The sequence below is a fragment of the Capricornis sumatraensis genome, chromosome 17, assembly GCF_032405125.1.
Source record: "Capricornis sumatraensis isolate serow.1 chromosome 17, serow.2, whole genome shotgun sequence".
Taxonomy (NCBI): Eukaryota; Metazoa; Chordata; class Mammalia; order Artiodactyla; family Bovidae; genus Capricornis; species Capricornis sumatraensis.
The window spans coordinates 17,201,602-17,220,104 of NC_091085.1; the positions used below are offsets into that span (position 1 = coordinate 17,201,602).

The following is an 18,503-nucleotide window of genomic DNA, read 5'->3' on the forward strand; positions in this document are numbered from 1 at the left end:
TCTTTTTTTCATATTTTCTTGACTTGTCTAAAATATCAATTTAAAAATCCTTATCTGCTAGTTTCACACTCTGGATCATCTGTAAGTCTGTTTCTACTGACTCAGTTTTCTTTTGACTCTGGTTTGCATTTTTCCAGTAATTACTATTGTATTCTAGACGTTTTGGAGACTCCAGGTTCTGTTACATTTCTCTGAAGAGTATTGTGTTTTATTCTAGTAGTGGAATAACTGACAGATCATTTTGAACTTACGGGGTCTTTGCTGTATGATTTTTCAGGGATGATCTGTTTTTGTTATACCTTTAACCCTAAAATTAATGCCTTAATCCTGGGATACATTATTTCCTCCTAAGGAGGAGGAAATTTAAATGGAATTTAAATGGCAAGCCAGAGGAAATGGAAGGATTGAGTCCTTCTAATTTAGTGAGATTCAGATTCTTTCTCGTGATTGATAGTAACTAAAATACCCTGCTTAACTGTTTAAAGCATTAAATTCTTTCACCCTTTGACTCTTTGGAGTCTTATGCTCGATTCAGAGGTCAGCTGCAAATGTGAGAGGAGTTAATATATCCACACCTCATGATATCCTCTCCTTTCTGGACTATCTATCCTTCAATTTTTGTGGTTTGGTTGGTAAGTCATGTGTGACTCTTTGCAACCCCATGGACTGTAGCCCAACCAGGCTTCTCTGCCCATGGGATTTCCCAGGCAAGAATACTGGAGTGGGTTGCCATTTCCTTCTCCAGAGGATCTTCCCGACCCAGGGATCGAACCCACGTCTCCTGATTGGCAAGCAGATTCTTCACCGCTGAGCCACCTGGCAAGCCCTTGTCAGTTTCTGGCTGTTCCTAAAGTTCCAAAGGGGCTTCCCTGGTGACTCAGCAGGAAAGAGTCTGCCTGTAATTCAGGAGACGCAGGAGATGCGGGTTTGATCCCTGGGTCAGGAAGATCCCTGGAGGAGGAAATGGCAACCCACTCCAGTATTCTTGCCTGGAGAATTCCATGGACAGGGGAGCCTGGCAGGCTACAGTCCATAGGTCACAAACAGTCAGACACAACTGAAGTGACTGAGCAAGGGTGCACACATTTACAACAATCCAAAGCCTGTTCTCTGCCTTCTCTGGCAACTAGGACTTAGGATTTTGCTTGGCTTCCATTCAGCCTCCCCTGAAGGACATGAGTCCAAGACCCTCACGAAGAAAATCCATTCAACCATGAGGCAGTCTGTGGTGTTCTCTCTGTTCCACGGTCAGTCTTCTCCCAGCTTCTGCTTGCTTTTGGTTGCTCCCCAGTGCCTTCACATCTTTTTTCTCCCCTTTTGTGGACAGTTACAATTGTCCTCTATAGGAGGTTTATCTGATTCAAGCTATTCTACTACTAAAACTGAAATTCCTCCTCTAATGGACATATAAGTGGAATGAGAAATCTTTGTTTCCTTTACCACTAACATTTTTTATCCATAGGATTATTCCTGTGGCTATATATTCTGACTAAAATAGAGCTATTAACTCGCATAGAGGCCATCTCAGAGAACCTCCAGTTGAAAGTAGTAGTGTCTGCTATTTCTTTTCTACCTCCTTAAGACATAAACCAATAAGTATTGTAAAGTAAAATAAAGTAAAAATAAAAATTAAAAAAAAAAAGACATAACCTTCAGATTCATATTTCTGAAATACACCTCTGGACTTCACATCCTGTAAGCAAGAATCTCATCACCTGCTGAATAAAATGAGTTTCATTCAAAGCCTCCACTGTCCGGCCCATGTTAACGTTGTAGTAGAAAATTACTTACCTTTGAAACCCTGGGTTATGACTTATACTGGATTAGCTATTTTTATACCAGGAGAGCACAGTGTTTTTTAAAAGACATGATCAAAAGGTTTTTAAGTCTTCTAAATGCATTCTCTCATTTTCATTGTGGTTTTTTGGTTGTTTATTTTATCATAGATTAATGGACAGGATACATGTTGCCTATTTGTGTAGCTGTGATTCAGATCTTTCATGTTTACAGATTTAAAAATATAAATGACAGATAAAACTAGTATGACATCCCCACAGCTGGCCTTTAAACTCTCCCATTCTGTTTGGATGGGAGATGAATTGGTGATTGTGACCAATGTCTGGTTTCTACTAACTGGTAGAAACCAGATACAATAATTCAGTGTATATGGAAGGACATTTTCTGCAGCTCTTACAGTAACATTAATTTTTAAAAGATGTTCATTAAAAAGAAATCCCTGTAGTACAATCCTAGTCTGTTTTTGAACACCCAGAAATAGTGTGTTTATTGGACAGTGGCCATTTCTTATGCATTATTGTATGCTTACAGCTAAGAGACTTTGTCATATTTTATCATGATTTCTCAGAAATGGAAGGAACCATAGAACACCCCAGCTCCTGATGCAAATGGTTTATGGCCTTGCACACATAATAGGTTCCCAATAAATAATTGTTGAATTGAAACCAAAGTTGCATTTAGTTATTTGTTTGGACATTGACATTCAACTCAATGTACATTAGAGATGAAATTTCTGAATTTGTCTTTAATTTCACATCATGAAAAAAGGCACATCATGCTGATTGCCAGTGGAAATACTGGGTGATAAAGTAAAGTATGCCTCATTCAAATAATGTTCCTTTGCTTATTCTTTCCAAAGAGCATTCAGCATCCTGTTGGACCACCAGTAAATTATATTTCAAAATCGACATTTAGAAAAGACTCTGACCTTGAGACACAGCAGCATTGTCTGAATTCTGCTTCCAATTCCACCTTTTGGGGAGGTCACCTGATCAGTTCTAGTATGAGTTTCTTCTTGTGAACAATAGCAGTAATAACTGCCTTACCTATGTCGTAGGGTTGTTGTACGACAAATAGTGCCATGATAGGCCTTAAAATTTTATTTTTAACTTCTTAAGATATTGTGCAACATTGTGAAATGTTACGCTAATCAGTTCTAGTCTTTCCTGTGGGTGTTGATTGCCTTTTTGTAATTATCTACACCTACCTATAGTGACTGAGAGCCTTTCATTTTTTAAGAAGTCATTAGATTATTATAATGATGGAGTTTCATTTCTTCCCTTTGATAGATTTCCCTATTCTATTACTGTTCTTTTATTGAGATCGCCATTACTAAAATTTACCATAATGTTACCGAGAATGAGCTCTAGATTAAATTATTTTAATACCATTAGCAATACACATTATATCTATTGAGTACTTCCTGTAATTTACTTAGTAATTATCAACCCAGGGAATGTGATGGTACTGGGTTGAAGGGGGGTTTTGTAGCCTGTTTCCTGCTTTACAAGCATCACTCAGATTCCGTTTGCTTAGTCTGCATATTTTCAGAGACCCATGACTCAGTTCTCACACCTCTTCCCTTTCCAGTCTCCATATGATCTCATCCAGTCTCATGGCTTAAAATAATAACCACAAGCTGATCACATCTGCAGCCCAGACTGCTCCTGAGCTCCAGGTCTCTGTATCTAACTGTCCCCTACCCCGCTCCATACTTCCACTGACATACCTCTCAGGGGTCTCAAGCTTAGCATGTCCAAGACCAAGCCAGAGTAGTTCCCCCTAAGCCATGGCTCTTAATTGTCTGCCTCATCTGAATTTACAGCAGTTCCATTTTTCTGTTTGTTCAGCCCAAGAGTCTTAATGCTTCTTTAGATGCCCTTGTTCTCAGATCTCTCAGCAGATTCTAGCAGCTCTGCCTTCGGAGTGTACCTTGGACCTGACCACTTCTCATCGCTGCTCCCCCATCATCTTCCCCTGAAGTATAGGGACAGCCTCTGACCCTGTCCTCAGTCCACTTCAGTTGGTTTCTTACACGGTGGCCAGAGCAGTCCTATTAACCATGAGTCACGTCACTCTTCATCTCAAAGCCCTGGAAACCAGTGGTTTCCCATCTCACTGAGCCCACGTCTTGAGCATGATTGATAAGGCCTTACATGGGCTGACTGAGGTTAGCTCTTTTCCTTCATCCCCTGATAATGTTCACTGACCCTGTCCACCTTTCACCCTTGGCTGTTCCTTAAACACACCAGGTACCCTCAGGCCCCTGTCAACCCTCGTTTGCTTTTCCCTCTGCCCTACCGTATTTTCTCCCCAAGATGTCCACACAGTTAGCACCTTCCTTTGCTTCAGACCTTTATTTTAAGGTTGCTTTCCAGTGGAGTTTTCCCTTCATTCTTTCTACTCATCTCTACCGCATTCTATGCCCTTGCCTTCTTTCTCCTGAGCACCTGTTACTGTCCAGCAGTTGACCATTGTCCCTAATTACTTTGTCTGTTGACTCTCTTTCCCTCATTAAAAGGTCACAAGAACGGAGACTTTGGTCTTTTTCGTTGCTGCCTCTAACAGAGCTGATCTCTAGTGGAGGTTCAGTAAATATGGTATGTTAATTTGGATATGTAAATGAATAATAGAGCTAGGGTACAGTTTAGCATTTTGCCAGTAGATGCCACCCTCCAAGCATATTCCACATCTGAATTATTTTGGTGCCAGTTTGACTTGCAAAATGAAATTGTTCTACATTTCTAGTTAAATGACTTGAAAGTCTTCCCATTGGAATGACATGTATAAATGGGAGCAGGCAGAGCAGCTTAAACAGCAGCAGCAGCTGGGAGTTTGGGATGAGCAGATGTAAACCAGTATATGTAGGAACGATGAACAACAAGGTCTACTGCATGGCACAGAGAGCTATGTTCAGTATCCGGTGATAAACCATAATGGAAAAGATTGTGAAAAGAGTGTATCTAGATTTATAGCTGAATCACTTTGCTGTACACTTAAAACTAACGCAACATTGTAAATCAACTATACTTCAATAAAGTACACTTTTTAAAAAAGCTGAAGCAAGGCCTTTGTTTAGTTTGGTGCTGGGTGATGGCTGGATAAAAGGTGCATCATCTCCTGAAAGGACGCATGCCAATAAAGTCAAACAGTGGGCAGTGCAGCTTTATTTCTTTGGAAACCTGTTGAAAGTAAACATAGTTTTAAGCTTATCATCTGCAACCTGAAGTCTCACCTGTATTCAACTGACCATTCCTGTGCCTGTAGTATTCACAGTTCTTGTTTCTCTTCTACTTTTATTGACAAAGAGATTTTAAGGCAGGAAAGAGCATGTTTCATTATCTGATTATACATATTAGTATTTTATATTAATATAGTAGTCTTTATTTTAACAATTATTCTTTATTATTTTATTCAGGGCAACACAACTATTTGTGTGCGGGAAGAAATGACTGCATAATTGATAAGATTCGGCGGAAGAATTGTCCTGCGTGCAGACTTCAGAAGTGTCTTCAAGCTGGAATGAATTTAGGAGGTAAGGTCTGTGGGTATTAGTTTAATAAGAACTGTTAATATGTAATGTAACACTACTAGACTCTATGTACTCCCAAAACTGAAGGTGAATCTTCAATTTTGAAGGTGAATCTATGCTAACATGAACCAAAGATTTTTAAAAATCTAGTAAGTTCTATATTCATGCTAAAACATTTTAGGAGAAAAATATTTCTTAGAAGGAGTTAAAAACAAGTATGTTATGTGGCTGTGGTCATAGTGAAGTTTTCAACTCTTGAGTTTGCAAAGGTTTCAAGAACTGGGTACATAAACAAAACCAAAACAAAAATGAATGACATTTTGTACAAAACTGTAGCTAATAGTTTTCCTTACCATGTGTGTTTAGAAATAAGACCTATTTGTGTTGACATTAGCCAGACAGGAATATATTGCTAACTCTAGGAGTAAAAGTAGTAAAGGCTGTATGAAAAAATTTTTTAGTGTTACAGAAATTCACCAAAAGAGTGGGGGAGGTAAAGACTTGTATCACAGAAGTATACAATGTCCATGGATGGGAAGATTCAACATCCTGAAAGTGTCAGTTTTCTCTAAGTTAATTTATGAATATAACAGAAGTCTAACAAAAATATCACTTGGTGATTCAAAGAACAGCCAGCAAAATTCTGGAAATGGGGTATATAATGAGGACAACTAGCCCTGCCACGTAGTAAAGCATGTGAGAGCTGCAGTAATTAAAATGGTCTATGTATTTCTTTATTGATTGTCAGTTCAGCAGAAAGTCAAGAAATGAATTCAAATAATGTGAGAAGCTTGCTCATAATAAAGTTGGCATTTCAGATCGGTGGGGAAAGGATAGATTAGTTGATAGGAATTATTGTGACAGCTAGGAAACAAGAAAGTTAATCCGAATTCTTAACAATCCTCCAAGATAAATTCTGCTCTTCCAAAGATAATAAACTTTGAAATATAACACAGAAGTGCTAAAGGATTTTTTAATATTCTGCAAGTGGAATATTATTTTATACTTTTTAAGTATGAAATAAACCCAGAAGCTATAAGAGAAAAGAATTGAGAAAATAAGCCCTACTTACAAACCAAATGTCACCACAAAAACAAATAAAAAAAACTGGGGGAAAGTAGTTGCAGCTTATAGACAAAGGGTTTATTTCTCACGTAGATAAGCACTTCTGTAATTTCATAAGATAAAGAAACCAACTCATTAGAAAAATGAGACTGAATAAGAATATGAATAAAATATTCATAGGTAAAAGAATAATAAAAGAAATGCAGTTGGTTCTTGAAACACATGAAAAGATTCTCAATCTAAACCCAGTATGAGAAATGTAAATTTAAAATGTGAGATATGATTTCTTACAAATGGCAAAGAGAAAACATTTTTCTAATATATTGTTTGAGTATAGCAATAAAAGTGAAAATAAATGTTAATCTCGTGCATTTTAGGTGGAAGTAGAAATTGATATAACACCTATGGAGAGCAATTTAGCCATTTCAATTAAATGTTAAAAAGGCACATACCCTTTGACTCACCAATTCCACTTCTAGGAATTTATCCTAAGTATGTTCTGGAAATGTAAGAAGTGATATATGCATAATATGTCCAGTGTAGCCTTGTTAAATATCAGGCATACAGTAGCCTTTTATCTGTTCAAAATTGATTAAATAAATTGCAGAATACTCTCCAGAAAAAAATAAGAATAAAGGGAGCTCTATATGGTCTGATTATCAAAAATACTCTTTAGTGAAAAAATCAGGTTGCAAAATAGTGTGATTTGTATATTACACGTAGTATATCTGCTTTCAAAAAAGAATGCATATATATTGTATAGCATATTTCTGGAATGATATACAAGAAGCCAGAAATGGTGGTTAGCTTAGTGGAAAAGAGCGGACAGCTGGGAGACAAGGATAGGAAGGAAAATTAATTGTCACTGTCTATTCTTCTGCGCTTTTGAATTTTGTATTGGATTAGTGTGTCTATTGTGTACTCCAGTTACCTTCTTAAAGGAAAGTAATCCAAAAAAGAAGCACAGTTTTCTAGATTCCGTAGATATGCGTTAGTATATGGTATTTGCTTTTCTCCTTCTGACTTCTCTCTATATGACAGACTCTAGGTCCATCCACATCACAACAAATGACCCAATTTCATTCCCTTTTATGGCTGAGTGATATCCTATTATGTATATGTACCACGTCTTTTTTATCCATTCATCTGTTGATGGACAATTAGCTTGCTTCCATGTCCTGGCTTTAATGTGTGCTGCAGTGAACGTCAAGGTACATACGTCTTTTTGGTACAGATGAACCTGTTTGCAGGGCAGGAATAGAGATGCAGACATGAATTTAACAGTGGTGTGGACACGGGAAAGGGGAGGGTGGGACAAATTGGGAGATTAGGATTGACGTATATATATGATCTCCATATAGTCAAGGTCCATATAGTGAAGGCTATGGTCTTCCCAGTGGTCATGTATGTTTCTGAGAGCTGGACCATAAGGCAGAGCACCAAAGAATTGATGCTTTCAACTGTGGTGCTGGAGAAGACTCCCGAGAGTCCCTTGGACTGCAAGGAGATCAAACCAGTCAATCTTAAAAGAAATCAACCCTGAATACTCATTGGAAAGATTGATGCTGAAGCTGAAGCTCCAGTATTTTGGTCACCTGATGCAAACAGCTGACTCATTGGAAAAGTCCTGGATGCTGTGAAAGATCGAGGAGAGAAGAAGAGGGCATCAGAGGATGAGGCGGCTGGATGGCATCACCGATGCAATGGACATAAACTTGGGCAAACTTTGGGAGATGGTGAGAGAGAGGACAGCCTGGCACGCTATAGTCCATGGGATCACAAAGAGTCGGACACAACTGGGCGAGTGAACAACAACAATAACATATACACTATTGTGTGCAAAATAGGTAGCTAGTGGGAACATGTTGTATAGCACAGGAAGCTCAACTCAGTGCTCTGTGATGACGCAGATGGGTAGGATGGCAAGGATGGTGGACGGGAGGCTCAGGAGGGAGGGGATATTTGGATACATATAGCTGATTCACTCCATTGTATGGGATATTAATTAACATTGTGAAGCAATTATATTCCAGTAAATAAAAAGACAAAGAGGCTTCATTCTTTGATGAATGAACCAACTGGCTGACTAGTTAGGCCTGGGGAGGAACGTGGCTGCACGTAGAGCAGAGCAACCCTTGGGAATCAAGAGGAGGATGAGCTGTGGCCAACCAGAACTGCTCCTGTGAGAGCCTCCTGGGTGTCCTGACCTCAGCCAGAGCAGCCCACGCTGGTCCAGAGGGCAGGCTCTGGAGCCACACTGCACGGTGAGACCCCTTGCTCTGCCACTTGCTGACCTGTAACCTGAAAGGCAGGCTGCCACCTTTCCATGCCCCTGGTTCCTTCAGCTCGCCTTGATCAGCATGCCTGCCTCCCAGGCTGCAGTGAGAGGTAAATGTCAGTGTGGAGTGACCACTCAGTACATGTCGCTGGAGTGATCACTCACGGCACATCCCATAGTACTTTCACGCATGATCTGAGGGACGTGACTGCCCCACGTGTCGGTGACGTCCAGGGAAATTAAGAAACGTGCCCCAAGATGCCACAGCCAGTGAAATGATGAAGCTGCATCTTGAATCTCTGGACTCCTGGTCTGAGTTTCTGCTCTCTTGTCTGACATCCCAATCAATGCAAATGTGATGCAAAAGATCTCCTTCTGAAGCCTGTGAGCAAAAATCTGGCAAGATATCGGCAACTTAAAATCTAAATGGCGCCAGGGTACAGCTATGGGTCAGAAAATGAACTCGAAATCAGTTTTTGTAAAATCTGCCATCTGAGTTTTAAGTGTACACACTGCTGAAGTATGTGTATCCCTATGTAATTTTTGTATAAGTATATAAATCTTATATATTAATATTTACATATTCTATATATCTATGCATATGGGGCTTCCCAGGTGGCACTAGTGGTAAAGAACCCTCCTGCTGAGGCAGGAGACATAAGAGATGCAGTTCAATCCCTAGGTCAGGAAGATCCCCTGGAGGAGGGCATGGCAACCCTCTCCAGTATTCTTGTCTGGAGAATCCCGTGGACAGAGGAGCCTGGCAGGCTATGTAGTCCATAAGGTTGCAAAGAGAGTCAGACACAACTGAAGTGATTTAGCATATGCTATATATATATACACACATACACACACACACACACACACACACACACACACACACACTTTAGTATAAATACTGTATCATCACACTTTATATAAAGTACCATTACTGGGACTTCCCTGGTGGTCCAGTGGTTTAAACTTCGCCTTCCAATGCTGGGTGTGCAGGTTACATCCCTGGTTGGGGAGCTAAGATCCTATATGCCTTGGGGCCAAAAAACCAAAATATGAAACTGAAGCAGTATTGTAACAAACTCAGTAAAGACTTTAAAAATGGTCCACATCAAAAAAATCTTTTTAAAAATATCATTACCATTGTTTACCATAAAATGCTATGAAATAGCGATACTTATAATCCATATCTTATAGGGCTGTGTTAAGAATTAACTGAGTCCGTATATAACCTCTAGAACAGAGTTTCTCAATCTCTGCTCTGTTGACATTTGGGGCCAGATAGACCTTTGTTGGGCTTCCCTGATCCCTCCACCTGCAATGCAGGAGACCGCGGTTGGATTCCTGGGTTGGGAAGACCCCCTGAAGAAGAGCTACCCACTCCAGTATTCTTGGGCTTGCTTGGTGGCTCAGGTGGTAAAGAATTCGCCTTCAGTGCAGGGGACCTGGGTTCGATCCCTGGGTCAGGAAGATCCCCTGGAGGAGGGCATGGCAGAACACTCCAGTATTCTTGCCTGGAGAATCCCCACGGACAGAGGAGCCTAGCAGGCTACAGTCCATGGGGTTGCAAAGAGCTGGACACAGCTGAGCGGCGTAGCACAGCCCGTCACAGGTCTGTGTTGTGGGGCCCGTCTCTGTGCTGTAGGATGTTTATCAGTATCCTTCATCACTGCCTTTCAGAGGCCAGTCTAGCTATCCCTGCTCCCTCAGTGTGACAACCGCAGATATTTCCAAGCTTTGCTAAGTGTCCCCTGGGTGGCATTGGAATCCAGTGGTTTACCAGTAATAGTAAATAATTGTAAGCTGCTTAACTGTGAGATATTTCCTGCTAGAATATATATTCCATCAGAGGGAGAATTTGGGTCTGGTCTGTTCATTGCTTTATCACCAGTGACTAGAACAGTGCCTGGCACAAAGCAGGTGTTCAGCAGTTGTTTGTTGAGTGAATGCATGATTAACTGGCCCTTTTAAGGGTTCTGTATTGTGAGCATTCCTCTAAGCCCTTGATATGTGTCAAACCTCACATAACATTATGTGATCATACTGTTAGTCTGCCCATTTTATTTTAAAATCGATTTTCATTGGAGTATAGTTGCTTTACAGTGTCGTGTTAGTTTTTACAGTGCAGCAAAATGAATCAGCCCTATAAATGTACACACATCCCCTCCCTTTTGGACTTCTAAGAAGTGAGTTCATGGAGGCTCACAGAAGTTGAAGCGCTGGCCCAAGGCCGCGGCCCAGGGAGTGGCAGCGCCAGAACTGAAATCTCTGTTCCTGGCACAAAAGCTCATCCCCAGCGTCATTCTTCTTCATGACATGGGTCCACTGTTTATAGACTGACGTTTAAAAATAGGCCTGCTTATCTGTTAGTGGCAGCTGTGGCACCAGGCTTCTTACTTGTGTCTATGATGATCTCTAAGTGAGGCTTGGCGCAGTACACAATTCAGGCTCACCTAACTTTGTTGTTGGTTTCTGTATACATGCAGGATAGGTTTTATGGATTTCGGTAAAACATTTTCCTAGAGAAAAAGCTTACCTTGAATCCTGAGGTCATTGAAAGTCGTGAGTCGAAAATAGGTAGACTGGAAATTAATATTCATAAGAGTAGTACTTTCTTTAGGTTCAAGTTATAATATAACTCCTTCTGGTTCCTGGGTTAAATAATTAACTTTTATTAATTATCCAGTCGATGTAACATACATTGTCATTTTTCTTTTATTACTTATTTAGAAGCCTTGCTTTCTGTTTCAATGTAGGCAAAAAGAAATACAAACAATTTTATTATTTTAAAAGAGATACTATAAAATTGTATTAATTAGATAAACAGATTAAAATTTTAATAGATAAATAATAAAATAGATTAAAAAGTTTAATCTTTTAGTATGGAGCAGTTTTTTAAATGAAATATGTGAATTAAATAAAAACCTATCATACATGTTCCGATCCCACCCCTGTTTTCCTAGCAGAGCAGGCCTGCCGGGTCTCTCTTTATTCACCCTTCTTTCCTGTTACCTCTCTTGAGATAAGGCAGATGCAACCTCATGTAATACTTGAAGACATTTTCTTTAGTGGATGATTGTGACCCCCAGGAACAAAATTAGTCATTCCCCTTCTAAAGACAGGGCTTCCCTGGTGGCAAGAATCTGCTTGCAGTGCAGGAGACTGGAGTTCTATCCCTGGGTCAGAAAGATGCCCTGGGGAAGGGCGTGGCTACCCACTCTAGTATTCTTGCCTAGAGAATTCCATGGACAGAGGAGGCTGGTGGGCTACAGTTCATGGGGTCGCAAAGAGTTGGACATGATTGAGCGACTAACACTTTCTAACACACTTCTAAAGACATTGACAGTTCAAAATACTTCAGAATTTCTTTTTCCTGTATCCTATCAGCTGGTTAGCATATAATCCTAACCGTGTCCCCAAACAGCCTCTCTGTTAGAAAGTGGAAGGAAGGAGGAAGAAAGAGTAGGTTTATATTTATCAGAAACCAAAGCCATTAAATGTGCCTCTTCCCCTTTCTCTGGATCCACATCCTTCCTCTTATTACAAGCTCTGTCCCTTTTCTTTAAAATCCTGCTGATGTTTATGCTTCATGCAAAGGAGAATAGAACAGAAGATGCAAGAATATCACCAGAGAAATTGAAAGGAAAATAACAGTTTTTCTGCCCCCACGCTGGGCCACATACTTTAGCTCCTAAGAGTAGATGTAAAAAAGGTGTGGTTCTGGTTCCATGAGAATTTATTATTTAGCATAGCCTCCTCCTAAGAAATCCATCACTTTGCTTTTACCGCTAGTGATCTAAAGAGGATGATGTATGTGTGTTTTCGAGCTGTGCCTAAAATATATAAAGCACGGTATTAGGGCTCCATGGCCCTCGGACCAGGAATGAGTCCTTTGGGTGTTTCTAACTTGACTGTACTCTGGCTGTAGAAGATAGAGGGGATCTTGGAGGTTTTCCTCTCCCAGTCCTTCACTCACAGATGAGGAACTTGGAATCCAAGATGATATCATCAGAGACTTGAGAAATGCAACCTAAGGATTCTAATGCAGTTGTCTTTCCTCTTTTTCAAGCCACCACCCTGATTCATTTTTCATCATCTATGCTAAAGCCCAGTTTCATATTCCTTTAATGAAGACTCTAAAATATTCAAATCTTGCTTCCTGGAGCTTTAAAAATGTAAATTTCACAGATCACGGAATAGTCCCATTTCTGTTTTCAATTTACTTCCAAGGCTACCTGCAGCCATCATTTTACGTGGTTGAGCAGGACCCTTTAAAGGGTTGCTGTCTCAGGTCCACCTTTTTCTCTCGGAATGGAGCATGTCATGTGAAAAGAGAAAAGACCCTCAGACACACGGAGCAGTAGCAACCGCAGATCTATGGTTGCTGTTAAAGCAGCTAGGTGAGAAAGGAAGGGAGACGTGGGTTAATTCTGGAAACTATTCAAAGAAACAGATACTCTCATATTCCTGATGAGAATGGAACCAGAGACAGAGGAAAATATTTAAATTAAAATCCATCCACATAATGCAATATTAATCAGGCAATAAAATTATGGTTATGAAAATTCATAACAAAATAGAATTCTTTCTGCACAAAAGTAATAATGAAAAATGAGTATGTGAAATGATTTAGGTTCCTATTATGTGATTACAGCTCTATAGGAAAAGATTTGCATGAGTCAGGAGACTGGGAAGAAATGGAAGGATACGAAAAGTGCTCATATGTGTGAAGTATAGTGACAGATAAGGTTTTTCTTGCCTCTTTTCTAGTTTATCAATCCTGATGAACATGTCTGAGATAAAATGTTTTAAAAATAGCATCACAATTTTGAACTAGAAAGAAGGGAAACAAGGTTAATTGTGCTACTGAGCAGAAGAGGTAAAAGAATTCGACATACAGAGTGATGATCAGGAAGAAGGTAAAAAGGAGAGGAAAAAAAAAATACCTAGAGACCATCAGTAAGTCTTCCACTGGGAAATGCTTTGAAAACTGAAAGGGAAAAGTGAGTGAAAAACAAAAGACCCAGAGAGCAAAAAATGACAGAACCATGACTGACATGGAAGTCCTGAGAGAGAGAGATCTTTTTACTTGAGGAAAATTGGCTTTATTTGCCAGCAGCTTGCTCCAACTAGCTCATTTGGTCACCTGCAAAATTCCCACACAGTGCAGGTCTGGGGAGAGAAATCACAGGATCAATGCCAGTGAGAGGGAAGGTTTAATATCTGAAATCCAATAAGAAAAACAATTTTTGTATCTTTAAGGGTCTCCTGAGGCCAGATAGGCAGTAGTCTGTAGAAGTTTAGAAAACCCAAGTGTACCGAGTTTTATGAAGAAATACCATTCCTTGGGTTTTTTTTCCCCCTTTCCGTTCCTCTTGCTTGTAAACAGTAAGAATTTCAATGGGACTTCTGAGCAGGAAAGTGGAGAGGAAAATGACACATTTCTATAAATCAGTGAAAGTATGGTTTCTGAACCTTCATATATAAGTTAAGCCTTATTCATTGTCATAGTAATACAACTTGAATTAAACAACTGGTATTTTTACCTTGTGACATTTCCAAAGGAGAGTTCAGGATCAGTTCTGAAACAGGCAGCATTTCAAGATTTATTATATTTCTTCAAATCTAAGGCATTTTTTTTTTGTAGGCTTTTAACTGTTTTGGTTACAATTTGTAACCAATATGTACATTTAATTTTTATTAGTTCCCTTCAAAACTTTAATTAAATTGGAATCTGAAAAAGAATGGACTTCTGTATATGTATAACTAAATCACTTTGCTGTATACTTGAAACTAATACAACATTGGAAATCCAATATAAAATAAAAATTTTTTAAAGGAAAGAAAAACATCAAAGCTAAGCAAAAGGGGGGAAATTGATGTCTTATTTTGTCACTGATCGTGTCTTAGAACAGAAGCAATACAGACATTCAGTATAAATGCTCATCCCTGCCAAGAATATATATACTTGTAGGTGCTCACTTGAGCCTTGTTGAGCTTATCTTGGGTCTTTTTAAATATAAAATCCGGGGATGTTAGAAACCTTCCACTGGGTATACACGCATGCTCAGTCACTTCCGTCATGCCTGACTCTCTTGAGACCCCATGGACTGTAGCCTGCTGTCCATGGGATTCTCCAGGCAAGAACACTGGAGTGGGTTGCCACGTCCTTCTCCAGGGTATCTCCCGAACGCCCTTCTCCAGGGAGCTGAACCCTTGTCTCTTGTGTCTCCTGCATTGGCAGGTGGGTTCTTTACCATTAGTACCACTTGGGAAACCCAGATGCCCATTTTCGCTTTCATTTCCTTTCTCATTTGCAGTCTGTCCTGGTAGGTCATCATCCGAGTCATACTTAACTGGCCAGTGGGCCTGAGCGCTTAACCTGTCTACCTTTGGGGTCCAGGGTATCTAACGTTTGTGGTTTCGGTAGGGCTGAGTCAGAACTGTCCTTGCGAGACGCGTCTCAGACGTGCAGATCTCTGTAAGCTGGTCTGCAGCGGCCCTACAGTCTGCACACTCGCCCATATTTTCTGTAATACACAGTTGTTTTCCTAACTCCCTGGTAAAATAGTGGAGATTTTGTTTTGTTTTTGTTTTGTTCAGGGTGTTTTATATTATTGTTACACTCTTTCGAGTTACCTCAGATGACGAAGTTTTATTATAAAAATATTGCTAGTTTCACGTTTAATCTTTGGGAAATATGAGGATGTCATTTAGGAGACAATAGGTTTCTGGTTTTTAGAACTTTTTCTCTTTGATTTTTTTCCCTTTTTTTACCAGCTTCTTTCTGCCACTCTCTCTCCTCCCTCCCTTGTTTGCTTTTTAAAATTTTACTACACCTGTTTCTACTTACTGCCTTCACTCTGTCAGCTTCATTGTCACCTGAGTATCTTGTATTCAAAATTCCCCAAAGAAGGCCCGGCCAACTGCCTGGTCACCACGCAGAACAGAGCTTCTCACTGGGTTGAGATGAAGACAAATGGCTGCCTTTGACTGTGCTGCCCCACCTTACCCAGCCGGGCATGGCCAGTTACAGGTCGCTATGGTCCAAAGCATGACAGCCTGTGACAAGGAGCCTTTTGATCCCATTTTTCAAAAAGGAGCTGTAAGTGTAGCTAGCGATCCGAGTACTGTGGATGCAAGACAGACTCCCAGCCGTTACAATGATCTCTTCATTGTGGAGCATCTCTCAAACCATAGCACTTTCTCCAACACCCTGATTTTATTCTGAGCTAGGTATATGTTTAGAAGTAAAAAGTGTCCATTTTTAGAAAACTGATGGACAAAAGGAAATAATAGCTTTCTATGCTTCCTGGAACAAAACTGCTAGGGCTTTATTTTGGAGTTTAAGACTTTTTGACATGGCTTCTTTGAAAACACACAAACCAAGACATAACACAAAAAGCATAAGGAAAATAAATCTTAATTCTCTTTAATCATTCAATGTATAAGATGGGTATTGTCTTATAGAATACCTCTCTAAATCTGAACTATTCTCTGCCCCTAAATGCCAGGCTCTAGAATTTTGGGTGAGCTCGGGGCTCGTGGGAGAGTAGGGGTAGAGGTAATTTGGAAAGAGGGACAATCCACATAAAACCAAGTGTCATAGGTTGTCTGCACTCAGTCATATTAGAAAGAGCTGAAATATCATGCCAGGTAAAGTCCCACCTATTCTACAGGTATCATCGACCTCACAGACTCTGATTTCTCAAAGTTACAATCATTTATTTCATTTACTTTCAATTTACAGGTATGCACTTTAAGGAATATAACTTAGGCTTTTTTCTTGCATTGGAAAAATCTTAGAGACCAGTGATCTGCAACTTGTTCCCTCTTGATAAATATCCTCTTCTCTCCTCTTCACCTACTTATATTCCAGTAAAGTCTCTGTTCTTACTTCTAAGATACACAGAAAGCCATTCAACTACTTAATATGTAACTCTTAGAAAACAATCCTTCATATCTTGTGATAAACCATAATGGAAAAGAACATGAAAAAGAATGTATATATGCGTGTATAACGAATCACTCTGCTATATAGCAGAAATTAACACAACACTGTCAATCAACTATACGTCAATAAATTAAAAAACAGAAATCAGCCCCCCAGTCTTCAGGAATAAGTATGATATTTAATATCATAGATGATGATTTTTCTGGGACAGATAGCATAACTTTTAACAGCTAATGCAATTCTAACAGATTTTAAAAATATTTTTATTATCACAGTGATTAATAAGGGAAAGGAAAAGTTCTTTGTATTAAATTGGGGGAATGAAGGTGGAAGAAGAGCCAAGACTTGCTAATTAAAAAATAATGATTTACATTTTGATGAAGAGGCTCTTAAAACCTGAACTAGAGGAGCTAATAAAAAGTTTCTTCTGAATGTGGTGCTTCATTATTTTGAAAAGGAGATCTGTCAACAACAGTGTAACGCCAGTTGCTGAGTCACGTCATGAAAACAAGAAACTCCAAAATGTAATTGTTCTGTATTCCTCCTTCAGGGGTTTTATACTATATTTGTTTTGAGAGCATAATGATGTAAAGTATGTTTAATAGAGATGAAGATAACCAGTTACTCTGCTATCACTTAATTATTTTTATATTAAAATTAATCTAGCCTGTATAGGAGGGGATCATAGGATTCAAAAAGTGTACCTCTGGGACTTCCCTGGCTCCAGTGGAAAAGGCTCCATACTCCCAATGCACAGGGCACAGGTTCAATCCCTGGTCAGGGAACTAAGATTCCGCTTGCTACACGGCCAAAACAAAGTGCATCTCTGTTGAAGCCATCCATTGATTCTTCATCCAGCAGATATCCATTGCATGCCTCCTAAATTCCATATGTTCCCCATGATGTTGCCAGTGTAGCCAGGTGAAGGCAGGCACCAGCCTTTTTTGAAAGGGCTAATCTCTAAGGAGGAGGAAACTTATCATGGGCCAGATAAGCATTGGAAATGTACAGCACTGTACTTAAGAGCACCCTCTGTGTTGATGATAGCCCGCATCAGATCTTTCTCCTTGCTGCAGAGTAGTGTCAGCCTCCTGACTTCTATCTATCACTCAAAGTAGTGGCATGTCAGGATGCCTTTCTCTGACTCTGTCCCTCAGTATTTGGAGAGGAGGGCATTTATCCTGGTTGCATACTTTGTGCATCGAAATGATCAAATGGTCCTATGGCACGAACTGACGCTTGTGTGGGATGTCATCTGGAAAGGAGCAGTTCTGCATTGTGAAATCAGAAGACCCACGCTTCTCCCTACCTGCAGACCACCTCCATTCCTACCTCAGCATCCATCCATAGACAACATTGTTCATTTGATGTTTGGTGCTCTGAACTAGGACTATGAAAATTAACCCTTCCCATTCTTACCAAAAATTGAATACAACTTGACTTAAAGTTTCTGGCCATCTTAGGGATTTTTAGGGCTTACCGGGTAGCTCCAGTGGTAAAGAATCAGCCTGCAGGAGATGCAAGAGATGCAGGTTTGATCCATGAGTCTGGAAGATCCCCTGGAGAATGGAATGGCAATCCACTCCAGTATTCTTGCCTGGAGAATCCTATGGACAGGGGAGCATAGCAGGCTACAGTCCATGGGGTCGCAAAGAATCAGACATGACTGAACACAGAAACACACAGAGATTTTTAAATCATTTCTAGCCTGGGGATGATTGAGGCAGTTCTGGTCGATGTCCTTGGAATGCATGCCTTGTCTATCTTTTATATCTCTTGTCAGTCAGTCAGTTCAGTTGCTCAGTCGTGTCCGACTCTTTGTGACCCCATGAATTGCAGCATGCCAGGCCTCCCTGTCCATCACCATCTCCCAGAGTTCACCC

The 18,503-nt window shown here is 40.0% G+C and overlaps 1 protein-coding gene across 2 annotated transcripts in view; it reads left to right on the forward strand.

The window, feature by feature from the left end:
- NR3C2 (nuclear receptor subfamily 3 group C member 2) overlaps positions 1 to 18,503 on the forward strand; it is a 420,091-nt gene that overhangs the window by 277,495 nt on the left and 124,093 nt on the right. For both annotated transcript variants that reach the window (XM_068989925.1, XM_068989926.1), the window contains exon 3: positions 5,216 to 5,332. In XM_068989925.1, coding sequence (XP_068846026.1) covers positions 5,216 to 5,332 — 117 coding nt within the window. The remainder of the gene's footprint in view (positions 1 to 5,215; positions 5,333 to 18,503) is intronic.